A 25,408-nucleotide genomic window follows, 5' to 3' on the forward strand; every position below is an offset into this window, starting at 1 on the left:
TTTCTCTAATATTTGGTATCAAAAATATAAATTTAGAGCATCTCTTTCCTATAAAAATAAAAGGATCAATGCTCAAAAATGCATCGATTTTCATACATTAGCTCAACTTCAATCGAATTTTCTTGCTAACTATTATTTATGACTTAGCCCCATTGTACCCATCGGCAAAGAATTACTTGTTTGAAAATACATTTTTGACGAAATATTAACGTTTTTTGAATATCACATGTGTATAAGACTTTAGATCGAAGATTAAACAATCTTTTAGCTTTTCAACCAATACCATTTCTTCTAATAGTCAGATTAAAACCTGGTTACCAAGCAGGAGTTCCTCGATTTCGACCGCCTTTTCTACCCACAGAGGCCAAGAGTCTAAGAATGGACTTCTGCTGTCAAATGCGTGCCGACCCTTAAATAATAGCTTCATTCAAATCGGTTAAAAATTAGCCAACCCAAAAAGTTTAATTTATAAAACCAACTAAACGGCAACAATGGTGATAACTGGGTTGCATGCAACCCCCTTTGTTATTGTACCACTTAGTACTTTCACCATTTTTGTTAAGAACGTAACAATAACAGTTATTGCGAAACCTTTGTTCGTCGCAGTCGTCGTAATTTTTTGAAAAAAAAATCCTTAAATAAGTCGAAAAATATTACCAAACCACAAATAAACCGCGACCCGTTTTTAACCACCTCCCCCTATCAAAGACGTCTTCAACAAAAATCTTTTTACCTTTGAACTTGAAAAAAAAGACAAAGATTTTAACAAAAAATATAAAAAAAACACCAAGCAACCCCCTTTTTTGTTATTATTCTATCGAAGAAAAGAAAAGGGTTGGATACCTTTTCTGTTCGATAAGCAAAGCGAGTTACATAGTTTGTTTTTGTTTGGTTTGCATAAATAAAAAATCTACGTGCTTGGAATTCAATACAAAATTTGTAGCCTTCCCCAGATTTACCAAAGGTACTCGTACACACTCTTTTCAATAATCCAATTAGTTCCGAAATCGAATTCGCCCTAATTGGCTTATAGTGAGTGGTGCAAAAGGGAGTCCCAACAAAAACATATCAATGCGGTCGCAAGTTTAAGCTACCTCGGATGTAAGGTAGAAGAAGAGTGTTGTGATTGTTTGTTTTGACGTACAGCTTATTTGTTAGTGTTTTTAAGTCTTTTCCATTCAATGCCGTTAACCGCAAAGCAAGTGTAGTATTAGTTACCAACAAGACAATTGTCTTGGCGGAAGAGTTAAGAATTTTTGTCTTCTACTTCAAACCAAACTACAACTAACAACCGTCAGGTGAAGAAATAGACAAAAAAAAAACAAAGAAGTATCTAGATTCAACGTAAAAAAGATAGAAAAAACAGACTTAACTATTGACGGTTTTGTTTTCAACTTTCATTCCATTCAAGTCGCGGTCTCTTACAATCTGGATTGAGAAATCAGTGCGGTCGCATCGCGGTTTTATTATTTTTTTTTTTTCGCTTCTAACTGATTCGCCAAATTACATTCGCCTCGAAGCGAATTAATCTTTTACGAATCTAAACAAAAAAATACAATGTATCGAAAAAGTTTCCCAAACTCTGACTACATCCCAGCATCGTTCTATACCAATCCAAAATCATATCAGGAGTATTACGACGAAGGAGGCGGCGGCAGTAATGGTAGTATTGTTGAAAGTGGCATTGACATTGATCACCATCACCAGAGTGCCACTATCGGTGGAGCCACTAGCAAAAACTATTGGCATCACAGCAGCAAGCAGCAGCATCCATTGGATGACAACAACAATACACAGATTTATCAAAATCGAAATGGCACCATCATGAATGGTGTTGGCGTTAACGTTGGCATTGGTGGTGGTAGCTCAATGAGCCATAGTCGGAGTTTGGGCACATTGAATCGAAGGGCCAGTGTTGCACCACAACAGCAGCAAGTGCACCATGAGAGTAGTTTGATACCTCAAACGAAGCATCAACATCATCACCACCATCGAAAAACCCCAAAGCCGATGCATCATCGAAGTTGCAGCAATCTTTTGAATACTTCGAATGGTGATAGCGGTATTGGCGGCGGTGGCGTTGTTGGTGGTAGCTCCTATAATAATTACTCTGACAAAGGTGTTGGAGCTGGCGGTGGTGTTGGTGTTGGTGTTGCAAACGAATATAATATGCCAACAACAGCAGCAACAACGGCAACAAATCAAAGGAGATTTCGTGGCGGCGGCGGCGGCGGAGTTGGGAACGGTACCGGAGGCGGCTATGATTGTGATATTGCTAATTGTGGTAAAATTTTGTGGATCAGTCGTGACAATAGTGGTGCAAGTGGTAGTTTTAGTGATAACGGTAGTGATGGTATTGCCACAACAAAATATAATAGTGCTACTAGTGCGGTAGCATCAGAGAATCATAATAATTATATTATACGGACAACTGCACACGGTTTACCTTATACACCATCGCCACATGAAAGGAATGCTTATTTGGCTAATAAGCATGCAATTGAAGCTGCTATACCAATTGTTTATGGAACAAGGAGATCAAGTTAGTATACACTACAGAGTACATACACATAGTTAATTAATTATAAGGGTGGAATTTTGATTTTGATACAAGGATGTCAAGAGTTTATTTAACATCAATAGAGTATATGCATTTGGTTTAGAAAATCGATAATAGAGCAATTAAAACGTTTGTATAATATTCATGGGGTTAAGTACATAAAAGTTGATTTGGAAACTGAGTGAATATTTTTCACATTAAACAATTTCAGTTGAAATTTACTAGTTTGAATCGATTTTTAGAAGTTTATTCCAAAATTTTCCAGTTTCGGAAGAGTTTTTCTAGTTTTAGATGCATTTTAACCAGTTTTCGGCTTTAACTTATTTCAACAAAACAAAATTACTAACTTATCAACCAGTTTCCGCTAAGGTTTACCAGATTTTGTTGAGAAATAATATTTTCGACCCGAAGATTGGGTGTAATTTTGCTGGTGTTACTTTTCCTAAAAATGTTTTACAGTTTAATTTTTTTTTTCTAAAACTACTCAACTGGTTTCAACTAAAATTTCATTTTGAATGCATTTATTGACTGAACATTAAAATGGGAAGAAAAATCAAATTAAGTAAAGTTTCATTTGCCTTTAGCTTTTCAAAAAAAGAATCCCAACATTGAGAAAAAAGGTCATCTTAAAATAAGATGATAACCACCTTAAATCACACCTTCTAAAAAGAAAAACAATACGATTTCCGCTTAAAATAAGTGGAATCCACTTGAATTCTGCTAATTCTAATGTGAATTTTTATCTTTTGGCTTTATTTGCGCATTCAAGAAATTAAAAAGATTTGTATGCTTAATTTAAGACGGAAGTCATCTTGGCAAAAAACCATGCAGAATTCAACTTAATTTAATGTGGAAACAGCTCATTTTTAGGTAGTCTTTTTTCGTGTACAATTGATGGCTCTCCCGAAGCTTGATAAGCATTCTTGTTGGACTGGAAATCACAGATGATCAATTCAAACTTTTCAAAATATTTTTAAGACATTTCTAAATAGCTTTATTCAATAAAATTTGTATACCTAAATATGTATATGACATTGATGTTTTGAAAAAACTTCTAAGATCTTTTAAATCTTTTAAATTTGACAATTGACATGATGGAAATAAAGAAAAAAAAAATTTTTTTTAAAATTCATTTGCTAAAAGAAGGTGAATTTGATTTGCAAAAATATCTATTTAATTAGCATACAATGTGCAAACGCTGTAATAACTAATTACTTTCACTGTTTAACTTGACGAAGCTGGCACAAATACACATGCCTGTTTCTACCAGCTAGATTATGTCGATGTGCTTTATTGCATAAGCTAATAATTCAGTTTTTAGACATACAACAAATTTCGTTTTTAATTTATCAAACAGATATTTCTTACATTTATCTAATTTTAAAGAATCAAATGGATTAACAATTTTCAAATAAAAATTTTTGGGTAAAAAAACAACAAACAATTTTATCGTCTTTTTTTATTTTTCTGCTGATAACTTAACAAAAGCCTTTATCCGGGATATGCAGTTGGATATCAGCCATACGGTTGACATTGTTGAGAACCAATTTTAATTTTTAGATGAACTCCTTAGTCTCCCGGTTCTAACGTGAAATTTTCTTTATGGTGTATCCCATTAGAAAAAATTATAGAATGTCAAACCTTACTTTAATCTTATTTTAGCGAAACTTTGAAAAAAAAAAAAACTGTTGAGGCTATTAAAATTAAGTGTATGGCTTCAAATTTGCATCTTAGCCAAACCTATTGTTTTTAATAATTTTAGATTTTGTCCGCTAAACTTTAGACTTATTTTGGCGGAAAATCGCAAAACAAAAAAACCATGCAACCAACAAATTTTTTGTTTGAGCAACAAATTAGCATTTAATTAGCTAAAATTCATGAGATTTTTTTTTGTTCTGCCACAAAGTGTCCGACAAAGTAAGTACCTAATACATAAAACGGTTACTTAACAAAAATTACAAAGTCAAAACATCATTTTCAGAGAAACATTAAGAACAAGATTAACTTGTTAACGATAAAATCAAAACTTTTATAGAATACTAGTTGACCCGGTGGTGGTCACAATCGGTTAAATCGGTAGGTCTTTATAAATAAAAGAATGTGTTTTTTGAGTTCTATTGATCGCATTATCAATATTGATGTTTGTAGGATTAAAGTTTCTGTATTTAGAATATGAAATATTACGAATTTAGGCTATTCATATGAATTGGAAAACTAACTTTTTTATACCCCTTGAAAAAAAAAAATAAAGCCAGGACTTGAAAAAATCGTTCAAAAAAATTGGAGTGGACCACCCTAACCATTTAGTGGTATGAAAAAAGATGTTGGCCGATTCTTAAACTTACCCGATATACCTACAAAATTTCATAAAAATCATTCCAAAAAAATATAGAAAATTTTTTGTTGGACCACCCTAACCATTTTATCATATGAAAATTCATGTTGCTCGAATGGCCGATTCTCAGACCTCCAGACATACACAAAAAATTTCGAAAAGATTGTTCCAAGAAGATATAAAAAAATTTGGCTGGACCACCCTAACAATTTAGAGGTATGAAAAATAGATTTTGGCCGATTCTCAGACCTACCCGATATGTGTACAAAATTTCATAAAAATCAGTCCAGCCGTTTCAAAGGAGCTTACGATTTCATAACCTCTCTCACAAGTTCAAATGAAAAATACCAACTTAGTGAAATAAATCGTACAAATTTAATAATTTAAAAGAAAATAAGCCAATTTTGTTTCTTCTTCATTTAACCAATTCTCCATTCTCATTACCTAAATTAACTTTCTCATCAAACGTTAAACTCGAGTTCACATTCAATTCTCAAATGGTAAATGGTAAAATTGGTAAGAAAAGAAGAAAGATAGAAAACGTCTACACGAAAGCTATCGACCATATCAAACGTGCTTGACCTTAACTCTCTATTGGTCATGGTCATGCTGAATTTAATACCCGTAGACAACATACATAACTAACAATGATGATGATAATGATAATTTCATCATGCATTTTACCCAATTCAATTGTGAATTCTCCATCATTTCTTACCAGTTTAGCAGCATTAGCCTTCTGTTCCATCTAAGGAATATCAATTCAAAGCTTCGTTTCGTCATGTTCGTTTTCATCCCATCTCATCACATTACACAAGAATATGAATGACGATATCATCAAAATATGTGGCTTAGAGTGAGTGGAGGAGGTTGAAGGAAATCCCTTTTGGAAACGATATGAATCCTAAACCATGGAGGTGATTCTCATGACAATTATTATTAGTGTCTTTCTCCATTTCATCCTCTCTTCTACACTTTCGTATCTTGACACAATGGAAAATTTAATCAAAGACATTTCTGACATCTGATATTGGATATCGATGATGATAATGATGATGATAATCATGATGGGAAGAAAACCATGAGAAAGGGGACATTCATCCGAGATGCTATGATATAGTAATGGCTCTTCTCTGTGCGAAGATTTCATCGAAGCGACTATTCTTCTTCAAGGAAGCAGAAAAAGAAGAAGTATCTTTCATTTCTTACACACATTCCATTGAATTGAATTGGAATTGAAGGAGATTCTTTTTTTTTTTTTATTTTGTATGCCTTTCTTTGATATATATTTGCAGAAAGTTAAACCCTAAATTGTTTGCATAATGAAATCTGAAGATCTGTGATTTACTCAAGTAGATTTCCTCTTGAACCATGTAGACAAAGAATTAAGTTTGACAAGACATCAGACATCCAGAAGCAGACACAAGGAATTGAGTGCTTCCGAGTGTGTAACACTTTAGGAAGTGATAAAGTCAAGGAGTTTTCTTTTTAAGTCTTTTTAACAATTGCGTATATAAGGAAGTAGGTTAGATGTGCAATCATGATTTTGAGAAAGCTTTTTAACACATCGTAAAAGTTTTGAACGGAAGATTGCATTTTGTGGGATAGTTTAACACTTTTGATTGATTTTCAATGTTTTCCACACAGAGTTGCAAACAGTTTGGAAACATTTCATTATCAACTACAACTATCTCATATGGTCGGAATTATTTATGTCTTTGAACTCCGGTGAGAAAACTTTGCTACAAACAAAACTAAAAAAAGGGTTGCACAAAAAGTGAACAAAGCTAAGATATACAAATCAATATCAATTTATTAAAAACCAAATTATGTATTTAAAAGGAGTCAAGTTTTTAGCATGCAATATAGGAATTTTAGTTATTTTTTAAGAAAAATCCAAAGTGACTAACTCACTAACATCAAGGCGAACATTACAACCATATCGAAAGCTACCAAATCTTGACGAAAAGTGATGAAATTGATATACTGAAGAATTATACTGTGGCGAATAAGAAAAAACTAACTAACTTTTACTTTATTCAAAATGGCGGCCATATGCGATACATTTTTTTTAACAGTATAAAAGGTTAAATTTTTAGCTTTAACTATATTAAATATCAAACAATTCAAAAACACTAAATGTTCGAAATCCATAAAACACAATCTAAGAGTCATATTATTTAGTACATATATAGTAGAGTAACTAAAGCTTAAAAATTGGCAATATTAGGGAACCCAGCCGAACAGCTCTGATTTTGATGATTTTTTTTTTTCAAACGTCGCACAGTGTGGCCAATGGTATCAAAAGCTGGCAAAAATAGATATTTTTAATTTGTACCGAAATTGCCAAATACAAATTTACTTTAATAGAGGGATTAATAGGCTACACAAAACCAGTTTTTATTCCACGATTTTAGCCTAACGGGGAGAGTAACTACACTTTAAAATGTCACCATTGACGAAATTATTCGTTATTTAACTTTTTTTTAGCTCCCATTTTTTAAGGCTATTTCGTTAAAACAAAAGATATAAATTTGAAATAACTATGGAATAACAAGCAAAAGGAAAGCTTTAGATTCTCATTTCTCTTTTGAATTATGAGTGTGTAGTTTGTTTGAAATAATTTTTCGAATTCGATGTCTTTAAGATCATTCGTGTTTTGTGTGCATCATACAAATTCCTTGAGAAAAAGTTCATAACGATGTGAAGTGGCACTTTGTTTTTGGTGTCCCTTTATTGATGAGAGTGTCATCTTTCGTGTCAATTAAAAAAATGATGCCCATGTTTGCCCCTTTTTGAGTAAACACTATGTGAAGTTATCTAAAAATAACCATTTTTTGTATATATTTCTCAGATTCCGGCAGTGCTAACAATACCGGTCATCTAGATTTTTGACACAAGGACCTAATTATACTTTTCTGAAGGTGTAAGAGATTCTGAACTCGTATCCATAGTCAGAATTATTCTATTAGCCACAACTGAGAGTGTGTACGGTTAGCATGCTGGCTAAAAATTTAAGAAAATAGTCTTGATCAACAAAATAGAAACTCATCTTGAGATATCTTTTGCATAAAATAAGATCGGAAAGATTTAAACAGTGTTTGAAGAAGGAAAACAGATCACGGCGTCAAACTATGCTGAAATAATAAACCACAATTAGCATAACCTCAAAAACATTCAAAATAAGTGTTTTGTTTTTGCATTTTATAACGCTAATATTTAAAAAAAAAAAAAACGAAAGCTAAAAGAATATTTCTGAATGTGTATTCGAGTTCAGTATTTCTAAATCCTTCAGAAAAGTATATTTTGGTTCTTTGGACAAAAAAAGTTGAATTTTGTTGACCAGTGTATTTTTTGATTAAGAAGATTTTGTTAACCCAATTAATGAGTCAAAAATCTTTGAGCGATAAAACTATATTTTGTAAGAAAAACCTTATTTAAATAATAAAACCAGTAAATTCAAAGTATTGAAATATTAAATAACAATTTTCCTTCTCAAACAACTTCAAAGCTAAAGATAACAGATACCTTCTTAGTTATGTGCGTTTTTAATAATTTTTCATAGAAACACAAGAGTTGTCTTAGTTTTGTACTTTATTATAGTATTTTTACCCATAACAAACTTAAAAACGAACAAAAATAATTTTTGCCAACTTTTCCTACCATATCGGCCACACTGTGCGTCGGTAATTAAAAATACTTTAAAGTCTATAGATTAAAAATTGCTGGTGTTGGCGTTTTGATTTTTTAAATTTAATTGAAGATTTTTGTGAATTTAGTTTTCAAAAATTTTTCTAAAATTTCATAAATAAATTGATGCTAATAAATTGTCTACGAAATTAAAAAAAAAAACAATATAAGGGAGTGAGGGACAATCTTCCACCGTTCAAGCGATAGATGCAACTTTCTTATTAATTGACTTAAAAAAAAACACCTACAATATTTTAATATACATTTTAAAAATGCTAGAAGCTTAGTCACATTTGTAAAATTAAAATTAAGTTAAATGAATGAAGGGCTTTTGAAAGAATTTTAATTGAACTCAGATTTTTGAAAAAAAAATTATTGAAAAAATTTTAACATGTCGTTTTTAAAACTTTTTCGTAATATAAAATGCATTTATTTTTCAAATTTTTTAGGCCACATTTATTATGATTTGAAATTATAAAAGGAAATGTCAATATGTATTACTGTTTATAAAAAAAAAAATAAAAAGTATTTCATTTTGGAAGAACTTTTTTTTAATATAGGTATAGAAGTTTTGAAAATAAATTTAACTTATTTTTTTTTCCTAAAGTTCAACATTTAAATATAAAGTTATTTTATATTAATCAACAGCCCTTATTGTTGAAAGTTAAATAGCAACAGTATAAAGTTCTTATTTGCCAAAATAAAATCATTTATTTCAATGCAAAAATTCAGTTCTTATCACAAAAAAAAACCCATTGAAATTGAAGTAATTTTTAATTTTTTTTTCAAAAGTGTGATATATATTACTTTTTCTGCTTCGAAATTCAACTGATAATATTTATGGCCAAAATTTTTTTTAATATAAATTCATATTTTATTAGAAAAAGTTTGGAAAAAAGTCATTTTAAATTTTTTTAATATTTTTTTTTTTTTAATTCTGACCATTTTTTCAAAAACTCTTAATTAAATTTAGTGATTTTAAATTTAAGAGATAAGAATGAGCTACTGGTTTTTTAAAAATTAATTTTAAAATATTGTAGGTGTTGCCGTTGTTTTCATAATATTTTTTTTTTGTGTTTGAAGTCAGATTGTGAGAAAATTGCATTTATCGCTTAAACGATGGAAGATTGTCCCTTACTCCCTTATATTTTTTTTAGTTACTCCACTTATTATAATGCTATTTATTTGATTACGTTTTTTTATATTAGCCAAAATTTTGACAGCTTTCCTATAAGTTTCTATAAAAGTATTGACTTTTTAGCGTTGCCATTTATATTTTGATCTACACACAATGTTCAAAAAACTGAATGTTTAATTTTTCGTTGAACCTAATAATTTTCAAATAGTCGCCACGTTTTTGAAATATAAGTATTAAAACATGCTCTTTTATCTTCGAAACGAGAGTAAGATGTCATTGATTTTTTTCCCTAACATAAGAAAAAAAACTTATGAAATTTATTGGAATTCCCTTGGTAAATTAAGAAAAGTTTAAAAAGAAAAATTCTTGCAATGAAAAAGCAAGCAACTCAGACATTTTTTTATTGTTTTTTAACTTTGTGGTTATTTAGCGAAATAATACAAATCCGTTTAAGCTTGTGGCTAAAGTTGGAATTACGAAAATAAATGGTGGCTTCTCCTGAGCTGACTATGGGCTGTCCGTAAGGGAAAGTTTTTATTTTTACCAAAATGTTTTTGAAAAAAAATTCTGTTTTAATTTTATTTTTGATCCTAAAAAATAATTCTGGCTTTTAACTGATAAATTTGATATTAAAGTATTTTAAACAAGCAAAGGTTTTTTTTTCTATTTTTGATTTTTTTAAGTTTTTAATTTAAGGCTTGATTTTTCAATAAGCAGAAAATTAAATGATGTACAAACTTTTATACCAATGCACTTTACTACATATTTAAAAAAGTAGGTATATGCAAATAAATTCTATATATTCGATTTTGACAATAGATAAATTATAACTTACCTTTTACCCCGCCTAAGAAATTTAAAATAAAATTTGAAAATGAGAACAATTGACCGTGCAAGAATTTAGTTTCGATTGAAATAAGTATATGCTTTTCAAAATTTTGTTCAATTATCCCTTTAAAAAAAATTCCCTCTGCCAAGATTGAGCAGTTCTGATCTAAGAACACGTTTTTAATGTTTCATAATGACTAAATATTGACATGTTCATTGTTTCAATACATAAAGTCTTATATTTACTGAACCAAAGCCTCCTCCCTTTATTTGGAAAAGGCTAGTCTTAGTCGGTCAAGTGTCTGACCCCACCTTAAAGTTTATCTCATTCATAACCGACATTACTCATTAAAAGACAAAATAAAAAAAGTTAAATAAATCTTCCAAAGAAACTGATATACCCACGAACATTGCTCTGTAATATAAAAATTACAACTCAACAACTTTCTCGATTTCATTAGACACAGGAAGACCAGACCAGAGTAGACCTCTTTTTTTCAAGAACTCAATATTTTTATTTACTCATACTCCGCCCTAGCTTTTCCAACGTTCATTCACATTAAACAATCTTCAAGAAACAACACATATTGCAATCTACAAACAACAACAACTATATAAAAAAAAATCCATAAACCCCCAGCTGTGTGTCGGTTGGCGCATTCATACTTTTACTAGCTACAATCTTTTTTCCAACAAAATTATAAAAAACGACATCAACAGGCAAAAAAAAGTGCACACTTGCGCACAATTATTTACCTTTTATAAGAAAACTAAATGATAAAAAGATAATTTCACCTGCCCGGCGCAACGACAGCGACACCGGCATATATTCATAATAGTCTCACGTACCTATACAACACACCACATAATACCAAAAACTGATCTCACTATATTCGTTTAAGCCACAAGTAACAAGCTTAAACCAAAAAATAAGCCCATATAATAATAATAATAATGTGAGAGAGTGCTTGGAGGTTAGTTCGAGTTTTTTTTTTTTTAAATTGGCTACGATCGTAGTTTATAACTGCTTCTGGTCAAAACGGATGATGGCAACGCACTTAGCCGTTTCCACTTTCCACGGAATTATGTGCGCAATTAAACAGTTAAGAATGAAAAGCCTCGACTCTCAATTCCAATTCCAAGTCAAGTCATCCGGCTGATTTGTGGGTTACAATTACTTTTTTTTTATCATCATCACACACAAGGCACAGTCGGAAAATAAAAAAAAAATAAAAATAAAAGCGGATAAGCCGCTCTCGGTTCAATTCATTGATGGATTGAACTTTTTTAGGCCTATTTCATTCACAGCCGGGAACTGCACAAACGTCATCGTCACCGAATACCCGGCTATTGCACGAAGAAAAAAAGGGCACCTTAAATAAGATGATGCCCACCAAATCCAACCCGCTTAAAACAATACGATTTCCGCCTAAAATAAGTGGAATCCTTTAAAATTCTGTAGAATCGATCCCCAGTGGGTTCCAATTTTTTTTTTTTTAATTAAAATGTTTCCACATAAAAATAAGATGATTTTATGCTTAATTTAAGACGGAAGAATCCGATTTTTTCATGGTTTTTTGGCAAGATGACTTCCGTTTTAAATTAAGCCGATTCCACATTAAATTAAGCGGATTTTTGCATGGTTTTTTGATAAGATGTATTCCGACTTAAATTAAGCGATTTCCGAATAAATTGAATCGGATTTTTGTATGGTTTTATGACAAGATGACTTCCGTTTTAAATTAAGCGGAATCCCTATTAAATTAAGCGGATTTTTGCATGTTTTTTTGACGCAATGACTTCCGTCTTAAATTAAGCGTATTCCGCAATGTATTAAGAGGATTTTTGCATGTTTTTTTTGATAAGATGACTTAATTTAGTTAAGCAGATTCCGAAGTAAATTAAGCAGATTCCGCATTAAATTAAGCGGATTTTTAAATGGTTTTTTGATAAGATGTCTTCCGTTTTAAATTAAGCGGAATCCGTATTAAATGAAGCGGATTTTTGCATGGTTTCTTGATGAGATAACTTCCGTCTTAAATTAAACGTATTCCGCAATGTATTAAGCGGATTATCGCATGTTTTTTTTTGACAAGATGACTTCCGTTTTAAGTTAAGCAGATTCCGCATTAAATTAAGATGATTTTTGCATGGTTTTTTTGACAAGATGTCTTCCGCAATAAATTAAGCGGATTTTTGCATGGTTTTTTGACAAAATAAGAAAAATCTTAATTTCTTGAATGAGCAAACTTAAAAGAATTCCACTTAATTTAAGCGGAAAGTCATCTTTTTTTAATTAAAACAAAATGGAAGCCACAGGTGGTCTTTTTTCTACATGTATTAACATTTTCTTATGGGGGATTCCACACCGCACCGATTAACCGGTCGCCGATCGTTTGTGAAATGGGCCTTATTGTCGAGGGGCCCTACTAATACGGACTATTCATTCAAAACAAAACCGCTTTATCGAATTCCGTCAACATTAAAGTTGGATTTTCGGTAAAAAAAATTCAAGAAACTTTTTCGACAATGTAAAGTACCGATTCAAAATTATATCAAAAATAATTTGTGATTAAATCCGCCCCTGCCTTTTATGTCGTCATTCATTTGGCAATTAGTTGGGATATCCCCTGCAAATTGACAGAGAGCCCCAGCTAGTATAGAGACCTCGTTCATTTTGCATCTAACCAAGACAAGATTCATTGAGTAAAAACAAAAAAAACAAAACAAAAAAAAAAGTGGGGACACATACAAGCTTGGTTAAAAAAAGACGAGACGATATCACGCCAATTCCTCGATGCTAGCGAATATCTCATAGTCTCGGTCTCCGTTAAAATATCTATCTGTTAGTTAGTTTTAGTTGAAGTCTGCTCGCGCATATATTTGCAATTGCACTCATCAGTTTCACTTGTAATGTGCGGTTAGAGTTGTGCGCAAGCTAAACTAAAAAAAAAGTGTTAACGACTTTATACCTCCTATAGGCCTTCTATAAGGTACCTTTAGGTATGAAAATATTTGTGTAGGTATAAAAATTACCAAAAAGAAAAAAACTAAGTGAAAACTTGACGGACAGACAAGAGAGACTACCATTTGGAACTTGAAAACGGCCAAAGATATTCCACATCGTCAAAAGGGGCTGGGTTGGGTAGGGTACCCGTACTCGTAACGTTTAGCTCGACGTACACACAACACGTTAAGTGAATTTGAATTTGTTTACTTATTAATTTTTGTTTACATTTTGCTGCTTTTGGCATACCAAAGTGATTAGGCAGAGACCGTGTTTTGTGTTGTGTGTTGTTGGCGGTTGTCGGTTATCCGTCGTCGTCGTGTCGTAGTCATATAGTCAGTTTTGACTTGTTGATTTGTTAGACTTGTTGGGGGATGTATAGTGTTGTGTAGTGGCGAATCTTAATTTGTGATTATACAAGTTTGCTTTTTTTGTATCTATTAGATATACTTTTTTGTATCTTCGACTCACAGTTAAGATCGATAGCTGCGTTGTTGATCAGTTTAACAGATTAACACGAAGACGCGACATCATATCGTCTATAGTTGTTCGTCGAGTATGAATTTTATGTAATTACAAATAAAATAAAGAGATAATAATAAATCTTAGTGAAAGTGATAAAAGTGTCAATAACTTTTGTTTTCTTAAGTGAAACCATAAAAAAAAAATAATAAGCAATTTTGTAACCTGGAAGAAATACAATAGAGATAAATCCTATCAAATAACAAATATGAATGGTAAATTTAGTCAAGTGTGGATTTTTTTTTATTTTGAAAATGTTTTTTTTTTTTTCTTAGTAAATTTATCTCTCTGGATGTTGAGTCAATATGCAAGTGAATTTTATTGATTAGATTTTGTGGTTTTTTGGTTTGTGGTTGTTTTTTTCTTTCCGCTTTGTTAAATTAGGGACAGATATTAGGAATAAATAATAGTTTAGGAGACAACGTTGCAAATAAGAAAGATATATGAGATTTAAATGTTGTCATTATATTCGGTTTAAGGTCATTAAGAAAAAATTAATGTCGGTAATTGTGTTAAATATAATAGCTACGTCATTATCGTCTAATAATATCACTAAAAAGTCATAGAAGCCACGGTACTGACAATATAGCAATAACAGCATAATGATTTTGGTGACAAATGTAAATTTAAATAAATAAATAAATGAAGTATATTTTGAAAGTTGTGAAGCTTCAAGTATAACATTTTTTTTTAATAAGTAAAGACTTGTGAAAATTTGATGATAACGAAGTAACAGTGGCATGCTGAGAATCATATGTCGTCTCGGTATTCAAAATTGCTCCATCAACTCGAATATCAATCATAGACTTTCGAAGGTTTTTTGAGTTTTGTTCTTTTTTTTAAAGTTCTTCGTTAAGTTAACTGATTTTTATAAAAACAATACACAATCTATATTTTCCTTTCATGATACAAATTACTTAAAGTATATGAACATAGAACATCCATCAGTGTTTCCTGTAGCAACAGATATATCCTAATAATTTATCAAACTCTGTATAAGGGCCAAAATGCTATTTAGTGCCTAAAAAAATGTCCCTGTTTTTGAATTTCATTTTTCCTGAAGAAAAAGTACAAATTAGTAGAAAAACTATATTGAATTATAAAATTAACTTTATTTACTTTTACAAGTTTGAAACCCAAATTTGAATCGAATTGTCTACATTGTGTTTTATCATGGTAACGCAGTGGTATTTAAAGTTTGAAAGATGATTTTTGGTAATAAACTATTAAGAATATTTAATTTAAATTAATTTTTCTGTGATTTAACTTCATAGGAGACTTACGTTGTTCCTATAGTTTCAAATAGGAATATCAGAGATTTTACAAATAAACTGAAATTTGCAGTAAAGTAAAGCAGTTGTTTAGTTTTGATCACTTTGTGTTTAAACTGTCATAAATATAGAAATATTACTCAAAACATCGATGCAAAAGTTATTTTTTATATAGATTAAAGTATAACCATTCATATATGAAAATATATTGATAAAAATTTTCATATATTTTTTCAAAATTCACTGCCCTAATTAGGCATCAAAAAGTACTTTTGCCCAAACAACAACGATCAAGACATTTTCAAAATGTAATTTCTTCTTATATATAATTTTTTTCCAACTTAGACACTAAATATACATTAATCGATGACAAATTATACTCAAACGAATTTTTGGCAAATAAATGCTTCGAGTCATTTTTTGTCACTTAGTGTGAAATTTGTTTTTCAAATCGAATGAAATTAAATTGAGGATAGCTTCAGCCTTTTACTCTTAAAAACAAATATAAATGTATGTCATGTTTTGACTGTTGGAAAAAAATTTTCTTTTGCTATAGAATAGTTTTTCTGTGATCAGCAAAATTTTTAAATTTGTTTTGCAAGTTTAAAATGTTTGGCAATTTTAATTATTGCTGAAAAACTTCTAACTTAGCTAAAGAAGAAGCACTAAACCTTACAAATTTCATTAAATTTTTAATTTTTGGAAATCAAAAATAATATTTTTTGAGTTCAAAAACTTGAAAATTTGTACAGGAAACACTAATTCGTTCCAAACTTGGCCTAAATTGAAGATTCGTTGAAAAAAATTAAAGTCGAGATATCAAATCAAGTGGTTCCCAGAATTCTGTCTATATGTGTCTAACCTCGTACCGAGCTATGAGTTTTGGGAGGTTTCCACAAGGGTTAAATGCATTTTTTTCTATGACCTAAACTAACGTTTATCTGTCATATGAAAAAGGTTGTTTTTCTGAAAAAGCGATATTGAGTCTTAAAAAATTGTAGGATTTAGCACACCGAATCTTACCTTTCAAAATATTTTTGGTCCATGTAATTTGAGATACTTAAAAATGTACATTTTCATAAAATTCGAACTATTTTCTTCTCAAATAATTTAATTTAAAATACTAAGGCCCAATTTATTCACTCTCCATTATTTTTAAAGGCTCCATTAAAAATTATAAAACTGTCAAATCGCATACAAATTTTAAAATTTCCCTTTTTTAATGGCGACTTTAAATTTAATGGAGTGTGAATAAATTGGACCTAAGATTACTAAATTATCTAGAACTTTTAGTTTTAGCTTTTTTGTTGGAGGTTGCAGACTATTTTCTCATAAGTAAGCCTACGCGTTTCGTCTTCTTAGGACATCATCATATTTGTCCATCACTTATATCTGCTAATAATAACTCTTTCGACATTTGTTTTCTGAAAAGTGATTCAAGACTCAATGATTGCACACGAAAAACTGATTTTCAATCAAGTGGTAGAAGAAGATTCTCTTATCTCTTATAGAGGTAATGTCCAATTTAAGAGGTGAAATAATAATAAAGGAATCTTTTTTTCAATCTTCCAACAAAATTTTCGAAATAGGAGGGTTTTTGAAACAATTTTGAACTAAAATGTGTGTATGTGATCTATCGTAACCCACTTAAAAGATCGGAAGCTTTCTCGTTTCATTATTTTAATTTTTATTTTAAATATGATGTTGGTTAAAAATATAGATTTAACTCTCTGACTATAAGGAAGTTGTTTATCATTGTAGTAATTTATTAATTATTACAATACGTATGTATGTACTCCCTTGGCGCTACCTTAGTTGAATTATGTAAGATTTTACTCTCACGATATATTTTATTTTTTTAACGATGCAGCACTTGTTGTATGTTGCATAATTAAAATTTGCAATCTCTTTCTAGGGCATTTGGTTATAATTAAAAATTGAAAAAAAAAATCAAAAACAAATGTACTATATGCATAAAATGGCTTACAGTGGCACTCCTAGACAAGACGACTGATTTCAATATATATGATGCTGTTGGTTGCCCTCTATGTGTATGGTCCAGTTTATTAATTGGTGTATACTGTATACATTGTTTTGCATTCAATTGCATTTTATAAACTGCTTTGAATTGTTGTATAAAATATGCAAACAATTTTTGTTTTTTTCTTTTTCAAACAATAATCTCAAGTGAATGTTTTTTTTTTCCTCTTATTCACATTTTGTTGTTGAAACGCGCGAATTAAAGTCTTAATTTATTGAACAAAAAACAAAACAAGTTAAAGAATTTAAAATTATCAACTTGAAATGTTCTTTTTATCTTAAAAGAAATAATCTTATAAATGTTTATGCATCATGCATGTCAATAATTTAATTAATATTTATGGAACTTTATAGGTGTCCGGTCGGTGGCTTAAAATGCTATTTTTTACCTCTTATAAAAAACAGTGTATCCCAAACAGTAACAATTGGATTTAAATCACTTCAATTATAATAAGAAAATTTTTTTAGGGTTGTAAAAATATGAATTTAAAAAATTATGCTTAAAAAAAAAATATTTGATGTAACTGAAAAAAATAGCATTAAAAAGAATGTAGATATTTCAACTGAAAAATATTTTCATTAAAAAAAATTTGTATTGCAACTAAAAATATTTTGCATTAAAAAAAAATGTTTTGCACCTGAAAAATATTCTCATTGAAAATAAAATTTTATTGCAAATAAAAATATCTACGTTGCATTATGTTGCAAATAAAAAATGTTCTGCATTGAAAAAAAAAAACATTCAATGCAAAATGTGCGCATTAAATTTTTTTTTTAATATTCGTCGAATTTCTAACAATTTTGACTGTTTGGCCTTACATAAATTTCAATAATATAGTTGAAATAGCTAATTTATGGTCAAATAGTCAAAGTTGTAAGATATTCGACGAATATTTAAAAAAATATACATATATTTAATGCACACTTTTTTATTGATTTTTTTTTTTTTTTTTTCATTGCAGAAAAGTTTTCATTTGCAATACAGTTTTTTTTTTTTAATGCCAGATATTTTTACTTGAAACAGAAATTTTATTTTCATTGCAAATATTTTTCAGATGCAATAACATTTTTTTTAATGCAAAATATTTTTATTTGCATCAAATATTTTTCAGTTCCATTAATTTTTTTTTTCAAAATAATTTTTTTTTTATTTGCAATACAGTTTTCTTAATGCCAGATATTTTTACTTGCAATAGAAATTTTATTTTCATTGCAAATATTTTTCCGATGCAATAACATTTTTCAGTTCCATTAATTTTTTTTTTCAAAATAATTTTTTTTTTTATTTGCAATACAGTTTTTTTTAATGCCAGATATTTTTACTTGCAATAGAAATTTTATTTTCATTGCAAATATTTTTCAGATGCAATAACATTTTTTTAATGCAAAATATTTTAATTTGCATCAAATATTTTTCAGTTTCATTAATTTTTTTTTTTTTTTAATAATTTTTTTTTTCATTTGCAATAAATATTTTTATTTGCAATGCAAACTTTTCTCAGTAAATATTTTTTTTTTAATTTTTAATGGAAAACAAATTCATTGAAAAAACAACAAACCCTGATTAAGCCACTCATTTTTTATCGTTTTCAAAATCGTTAGCTATTTTAAGCTTTGAGCTGCCTTAACTCTTAAGCCTGGTACGCTGTTCGCGCTAAATTTTAGCTGAGATAAAATTCCCATACAAGTTATCGATAACTTGTATGGGATCCATTTTATCTCGGCTAAAAATTTTCGATAATTTGTATGGGAACTAAAATTTAGCGCGAGCAGCGTACCAGGCTTTATAAAATAAAGAAGACATTTAATTTTAAGTTTTAAGTCTCTCTATTAATCTTGTCTTCAACTTTACTGACCAATAACGACTAGCTACTCACTCACCAAAAAAATATAAATCTTATTTCCAAGGACATACACAGAATGTGGCTTTGTTGATTTTGACATTAAAATATCTTCCAAAAAAATTGCCTAATCTGTCATCATTTCTCCAAATTGGCAACAATTTATGTTACCTCTCATATTTTTGCTTGATAAATAGAAAAAAAACTTCACAAAACAAGGAAAAAAACAACACTGCCACGAGTGCTGCCAAATCGATAAAATATGCAAATCTAAGCTAAGTGCCTTATTAGGTTGTTTATAATATTTCAGCCAAAGGTTAATCCCTTCAACAATTTGATACATATCTCAGTAGAACGCAGTTAGCCAAAATATTTTGTTTTGAGTAATGTTACATAATTCAAATTTACATGTGATTTTATGTATTAAGGACGTTGTATGTAATCTTCATCTGTTAATCCTTTATGTTATCCTATTTTTCATTCACTAGAGGTTTTCTGTTATATTTTTCCCTAACAAATTATTGTGTGCAGACAAGCTTATGATACAAAAATTCCGTAATCTTTTACGAAGATAAAAACCACCCTTGGGTATAAAATTTATATACAAAAAAAAAGGTGTACACGTATGCGAGTACAATTCTGACTCTGATATCAAACAACTATACTTTTGAAAGTTCCACACATTTTCAAAACAAAAAAATAAAAATCTCCTAGAACTTGTATGGTATTGCAGTATTTTTTTTTTTTTTTTTTTAATTTTTTTGGTGGAAAATTCAACGATATATCGCCAGGGACCGATACCTATCGATTTTCATTTTCATGAAATTTGCATCGAAAGTTTTTTGTTTTTCAATTTTTCACCCGAATACAGAGTTCAGGTTATTTTTTTGTGCTGTTAGGGGTGTATAGTTTTTTTTTTGTTTTCAGATTTTGGTTGAAAGAGGCAAAAGGTTCACAAAAAGCCTACTACCTTTTCTGTTTGGAGGGAAACTAAATGTTAGCAAAGCTATTTGTTTCCCATTTTAATTTTTCGCCATGTAAATTTCGACGTATAGATGAAATGCGAGTTTAATTTAGGGCGAAGCAGGATTTATACATTTTTTTTTTGCGTTTTCATTTGTGATACGAAATATTTTGTAAGGGGTATGTTTTGGAATGGCAAAAAAAAAAACAACCTAGAAATAGATATGAAAATTATTCTGTCTTCAGTTGAAGTTGTACTTGAAAAGGACTCAGATTTATGTTTTTATTTATGGGAAAAAAGACTTAAAACTTCCCAAAAGCCTTTTCCTCGATAGCAAATTTTAGGAATGAAAAAATGCACTGACTTTACTTTTTTTGATTTCAGGAAAGAGCAAGTTCTTCCGACCCATCTCTTGGACATATTTTTTTTTAAATTTTTGTATTTTATTTGTTGCTGGTGTTGTTTTAATTCTTGCATCATGTTTCAGTGCTTTTATCTCTGGGTTTCAATTTTGGCCTTTTACATTTTGCAAGTAGCAAACAAAAAAATAAAAATAATAAAACAAAATTGAGACCGAATATTTCTCTAAATGTTCACTGCAACTGAGCTGTGAAGTTTTTTTTGCTACTGAGTTTAAATTTATTCATTTTGTGTTTTTTTTTTTAAAGTTCTAAAAGGAAGAGTATAAGGATTTTTTAAGGATAAACGTTTTTCTGATTTATACAGAGAAATTAATTTAGATTAGAAAGGGTTTTGGGTGATTTTATTTCATTTGTTTGATGTAATTTTTTGAAGTGAAAACTTCTTTAGCATCGTAGTGACTTGAAACAAGATGAAACGAAAACGCGACACGAACATTCAACTTGTTATAACTTTTTTGTTTTAATAGATAGATGAATGAAATGTGTACTTTAGATTAGATAGGTAATTAAATAAACTATAAATTTACAAAACTTCAATTAATTTCATATTAAAAATTCTGAGATAACGGTAAATAGATGTTTTTTTTTTCTACACACGTTATATCTTTTGATCTAGTGCACATACAAATTTGATTTAACTTTAATACGCATGCTGATAACATAACCTTTCATTTGATATATCATAATTAACTGTACGAACTCTACAAGTTACACAATCTTAAATTGAAAAACTTGAAAAATACCTCAAAACACCTGTGGAGATCTGTTGACGATATACCGTAATCTCAGCTTGAAATTTCGACATAGTTGGCTTTAAAAAATTCTTATTTTTTTTCTAGGCATGGTAGAAATATGATTCATATGTCATATAAAAGGTAAAATAACCTTTCAGATGATATAAATTCTATTATAGGTTGTCATTTAAAAAAATATATTTAATGGTGTTAAAAATTGATTTATTTGCTTTTTTGATGAAAAGTGATTTGGTTTGAAAAAAATAAGCTCTTTTTGTAGATATTGTATAGACATGGATGATATAAATATTTTGAGCTGAAAGAATAAGCTTTCAGATGATATAAAATGTATATAGGTTGTCATATAAAAAACATGTATTTAAAGGAGATAGAATAAAAAATAGGTAGATTTTTTCTTTTTTTTTTTGCAAGAAAATTTTTTTTTTAAGGTTTCACTTCTACCAGATGTGAATTAGTAATTAAGTTCATGTGAATAAATAAATTAATTTAAGGAACATACTTTTAATAGATTTAGGTAATTAATAAAGGAAGAATTATATTATCATGAGAAAGAGGGTTCCCTACAAATGTCGCTTGAAGCATTATGAAAATGTAAAATACCTGGAAGAATCAACATCAAATTTATCGCAGATGAAAATAATTTGTATTTACTTCCATAGCTATTACATACAAGCAACGCCAACGATACAGACACAACACAATTTTCAAATTAAATGCACCACAGAATTTCAAGTTCTTCTGGATTCATAAATTTGAATTTATGTGTTTCAAATTAGATATAGATATAGTAAAAAGTTTATTCTTCCTCCATCAAAATTTGAAGAGTGCATTGTTTCGACTTAAACCCTTTGTAACCCAAGATCATCAATTTTAAAATAGGTAATGTCTCCATTACACGTCTTTTAGATATACCAAAAAACATGTTTTTTTTGCTTTCACCTTAGGCTTTTTGACACAGCGTGGAAATTTTTTGGCTAATCACTAGTTTTCAAATTTTTCCTCAACAAAAAAAAATCATAACTTCAAGAAAAAGAAGGCAATGTAAACTACTACAGAAGAATATTCCGCGCAAAGTCAACAAATTGATTACATTTCATGACATTTTTTTCTATGAAATTACAGTGTTTCTCTTAAACGCCACAAAAATTCTCTTGTATGCATGAAAATTCAAATCACTTATACCTTATTTGTATATTATCCAAATTTAGTTTGGGTTAAAGCAAAAAAAAATAAATTCCAATCAAAATCAATGTGGAGTAATAATTTCATACGAAAAAAAAATTACTCATACGCCATAGTGTACATCGTTTGAATTTGGTTGTACAGTTCAAAATGATTAACCGATCGTATTGTTTACTCTTAGATAAATAATTTTAATGTTGGTGAACCACAAAACCTGAGAACTTAACCTATAATTGATATTTTTTTTTTTTTTTTCATGAATTAGGGATATTACAATTTTCTGGAAATCACTGTGTCACAATAATCTACATTTCCAGACTCATGTTACGAAAAATGAATTCATAAAATCGTTCAATTTTATAATAATTACTAACCATTAGCTTAAATGCACCATATTTGTTGATACAACAATGGGAAATAAAAGTGGGTTAGCTTCGATTTGCATATTAAGACTTTCTTATAATTTGTGTAAATGTAAGAACAAAACAGGCAGAAATAAAATGAAATAACATTCAAATTTTTTAGTTAAAATAAAATATAACTTTTCTTTCAAGAATGATAATTCTTATTTTTTTCAACAAAAAAAAAAGTAAACTACCAAATAACACAGGTCGACAAAAATAAAAATATTTTTTGTGCTTGGGTTTAATTTGCACTTTTTGGGTTCATGGTAAACCAAAACAATAGATAATCAACCTTTCTCCTCCTAAGATATGCTTTTGTAGTGTTGGGAGCAAAAATACAATTTTCATACCCCGGTGAGCCTAACTCGAGTCTTATGAGCTATAAGTCAAGCATTGTACAAAAAAGCTGTTAAGGTATAAAATGCAGATAATTTAAAGTTCTACATTTTTGTCAAAGCACTTTATTGGGAGCGGGTCATAATTCTGCTTGTCAAAATTCTGTACGACAAAATTCTGTAGGGTCAAAATACTGTGAGACCATAATTCTGTACGTCATTATACTGTAAATACAAAATTCTGTACGTCAAAATACTGTATGAACAAAATACTGACTTGCAAAATTCTGTTTTGTAAAATTCTGTACGGCAAAATTCTGTATATCAAAATTCTGTAAAAATGCTGTAAAAAAATATCGTTTTGATAATGTACAAAAGTGCGGGTCGAAATTCTGTATGTTGCAAAATTCTGTATTCAAAATACTGTATGCCAAAATACTGTATGTCAAAATTCTGTATGTGCAAAATGCTGTACGAACAAAATTCTGAAAGTCAAAATTCTGTATAGAAAAATTCTGGTTGGTCAAAATACTGTATTTCAAAATTCTGTATATCAAAATTCTGTAAAAATGCTGTAAAAAATATCGTTTTGATAATGTAAAAATATCAAAACGATATTTTTTACAGCATTTTTACAGAATTTTGAAATACAGATATATTTAAAAGAGGGTTTACTATGAATTTCTAAGAGATCAACTATATAAATAGGCAAGCTTCTAATGCTGATTAATCTAGGTACTTTATTAGGAGCTACGGAAAAAAGAGAGAGAAAACAAAACTACACTTATTTAAAAAAAAAAAAACAATCTGAATTGAACCACGTTGCATACCTAAAACGTATTGAAAAATTTGTAAAATGTATTTTGTATGTTTAAGAAAAGTTTGATTTGTATTCCTAGAATTGATTTACTTTTTTACTTTAATAATTATGTTTGTATAAAATTACAACTTTACTGTCGATAATTATATTTAAAGCTAGTATTTAGTGTTTTTTTTATCAAAGGAAATTTCTTTAAAAATACTGTAATTGAAAATACAGGGGTCGAATTACGGCATACGTTCGTTAGCGAATGGTTGCTACGTGTCCCTATCGTTTTCAAATAATTAAATAGAGACAGAAATATTCAAAACGTTAACGTATGATCGTAATTGTGTGCCGTAATTCGACAACAGTATTTTGTCGTACAGAATTTTACAAAACAGAATTTTGCAAGTCAGTATTTTGTTCATACAGTATTTTTTTTATTTTTCCGAATATAAATATGAGAACAGCATTAAAATGAAGAAAACAAAACAAAAATCAGCCAAAACGGGTAAGACGTTCTCGAGTTTTTGCCAAAATTGCGCACGACAATTTTTGTAAATGACAGATTTACTTGAAACTGGAAATCGCTCAGCTGACTTCAAAAGCAAATTAAAAAAAAAATATTTTCCAGATGAGTATCAATATATCTATCATAATTTTATTGTCACAACCCAAGCACAAATTTCGTGTTGCCCTGTGTAATCGAAGTTTTGAAATCCTCGTATGTATTACATTGGCACCAAGTATTTGTAAGAGTTTTTCCGTTCGGCTTATTTACAAATATGTCCATCTCAGTATTTAAAAATCTTGTGTAATTTCTTATCATTTAAACAATATTTGAACTACAAGTGTTAAAAAAAATTTATTTTATTAATAAATTTATACAAAACATCTGTGTATTGTTGTTATTATAATTCAATCTGGTTAATATTCCGTGAAGATAGACTTCATAAATTCTTCTTTTGTGCAAAATTTATGTCTATGTTTATTTAATTGCGCGTGTTTAAATCATTTAGTTCATATAAATAAAAATCAACCGTGTGTATAAATTTGCAACATCTAATTAATTCTATTATCACCATGAATTCATTTTCCTCTTGTACCTTCTTCAATCTAAATCTTTTTGCAAATATTTTTTGTTGGTTTTGTTTTTTTTTTTTGTTTTCTTGTAAACATTATAAATATCTCTCTATTTAATTAATACTGTTATCATCTCAGAAAGATGTTAAAATTTATTTATTTTTATTATTCCGTAGTGGAGTATTCAAACAATATGCAAATTGATATAGACTTTTTCCTCAGAAAAAAA

General features: G+C 29.3%; 1 protein-coding gene across 19 annotated transcripts in view; it reads left to right on the forward strand.

The window, feature by feature from the left end:
* The window catches only part of LOC129921182 (sorbin and SH3 domain-containing protein 1), a 250,507-nt gene that overhangs the window by 195,700 nt on the left and 29,399 nt on the right, over positions 1 to 25,408 (forward strand). The window contains exon 1 of one of the 19 annotated variants that reach the window (XM_056002905.1): positions 2,387 to 2,542. The exons of 15 other annotated variants lie outside the window; for them this stretch is intronic. Coding sequence is in view for 1 of the 4 variants with exons in the window: in XM_056002906.1 (XP_055858881.1) it covers positions 14,289 to 14,295 (7 nt within the window). In the remaining 3 variants the exon portion in view is untranslated. Of the gene's footprint in view, positions 1 to 2,386; positions 2,543 to 13,412; positions 13,571 to 14,002; positions 14,296 to 25,408 lie in introns of those variants that run through there. 3 more of the 19 variants (XM_056002908.1, XM_056002907.1, XM_056002906.1) reach the window with 3 other exon arrangements.

The sequence above is a fragment of the Episyrphus balteatus genome, chromosome 1 (genome assembly GCF_945859705.1).
Source record: "Episyrphus balteatus chromosome 1, idEpiBalt1.1, whole genome shotgun sequence".
Taxonomy (NCBI): domain Eukaryota; kingdom Metazoa; phylum Arthropoda; class Insecta; order Diptera; family Syrphidae; genus Episyrphus; species Episyrphus balteatus.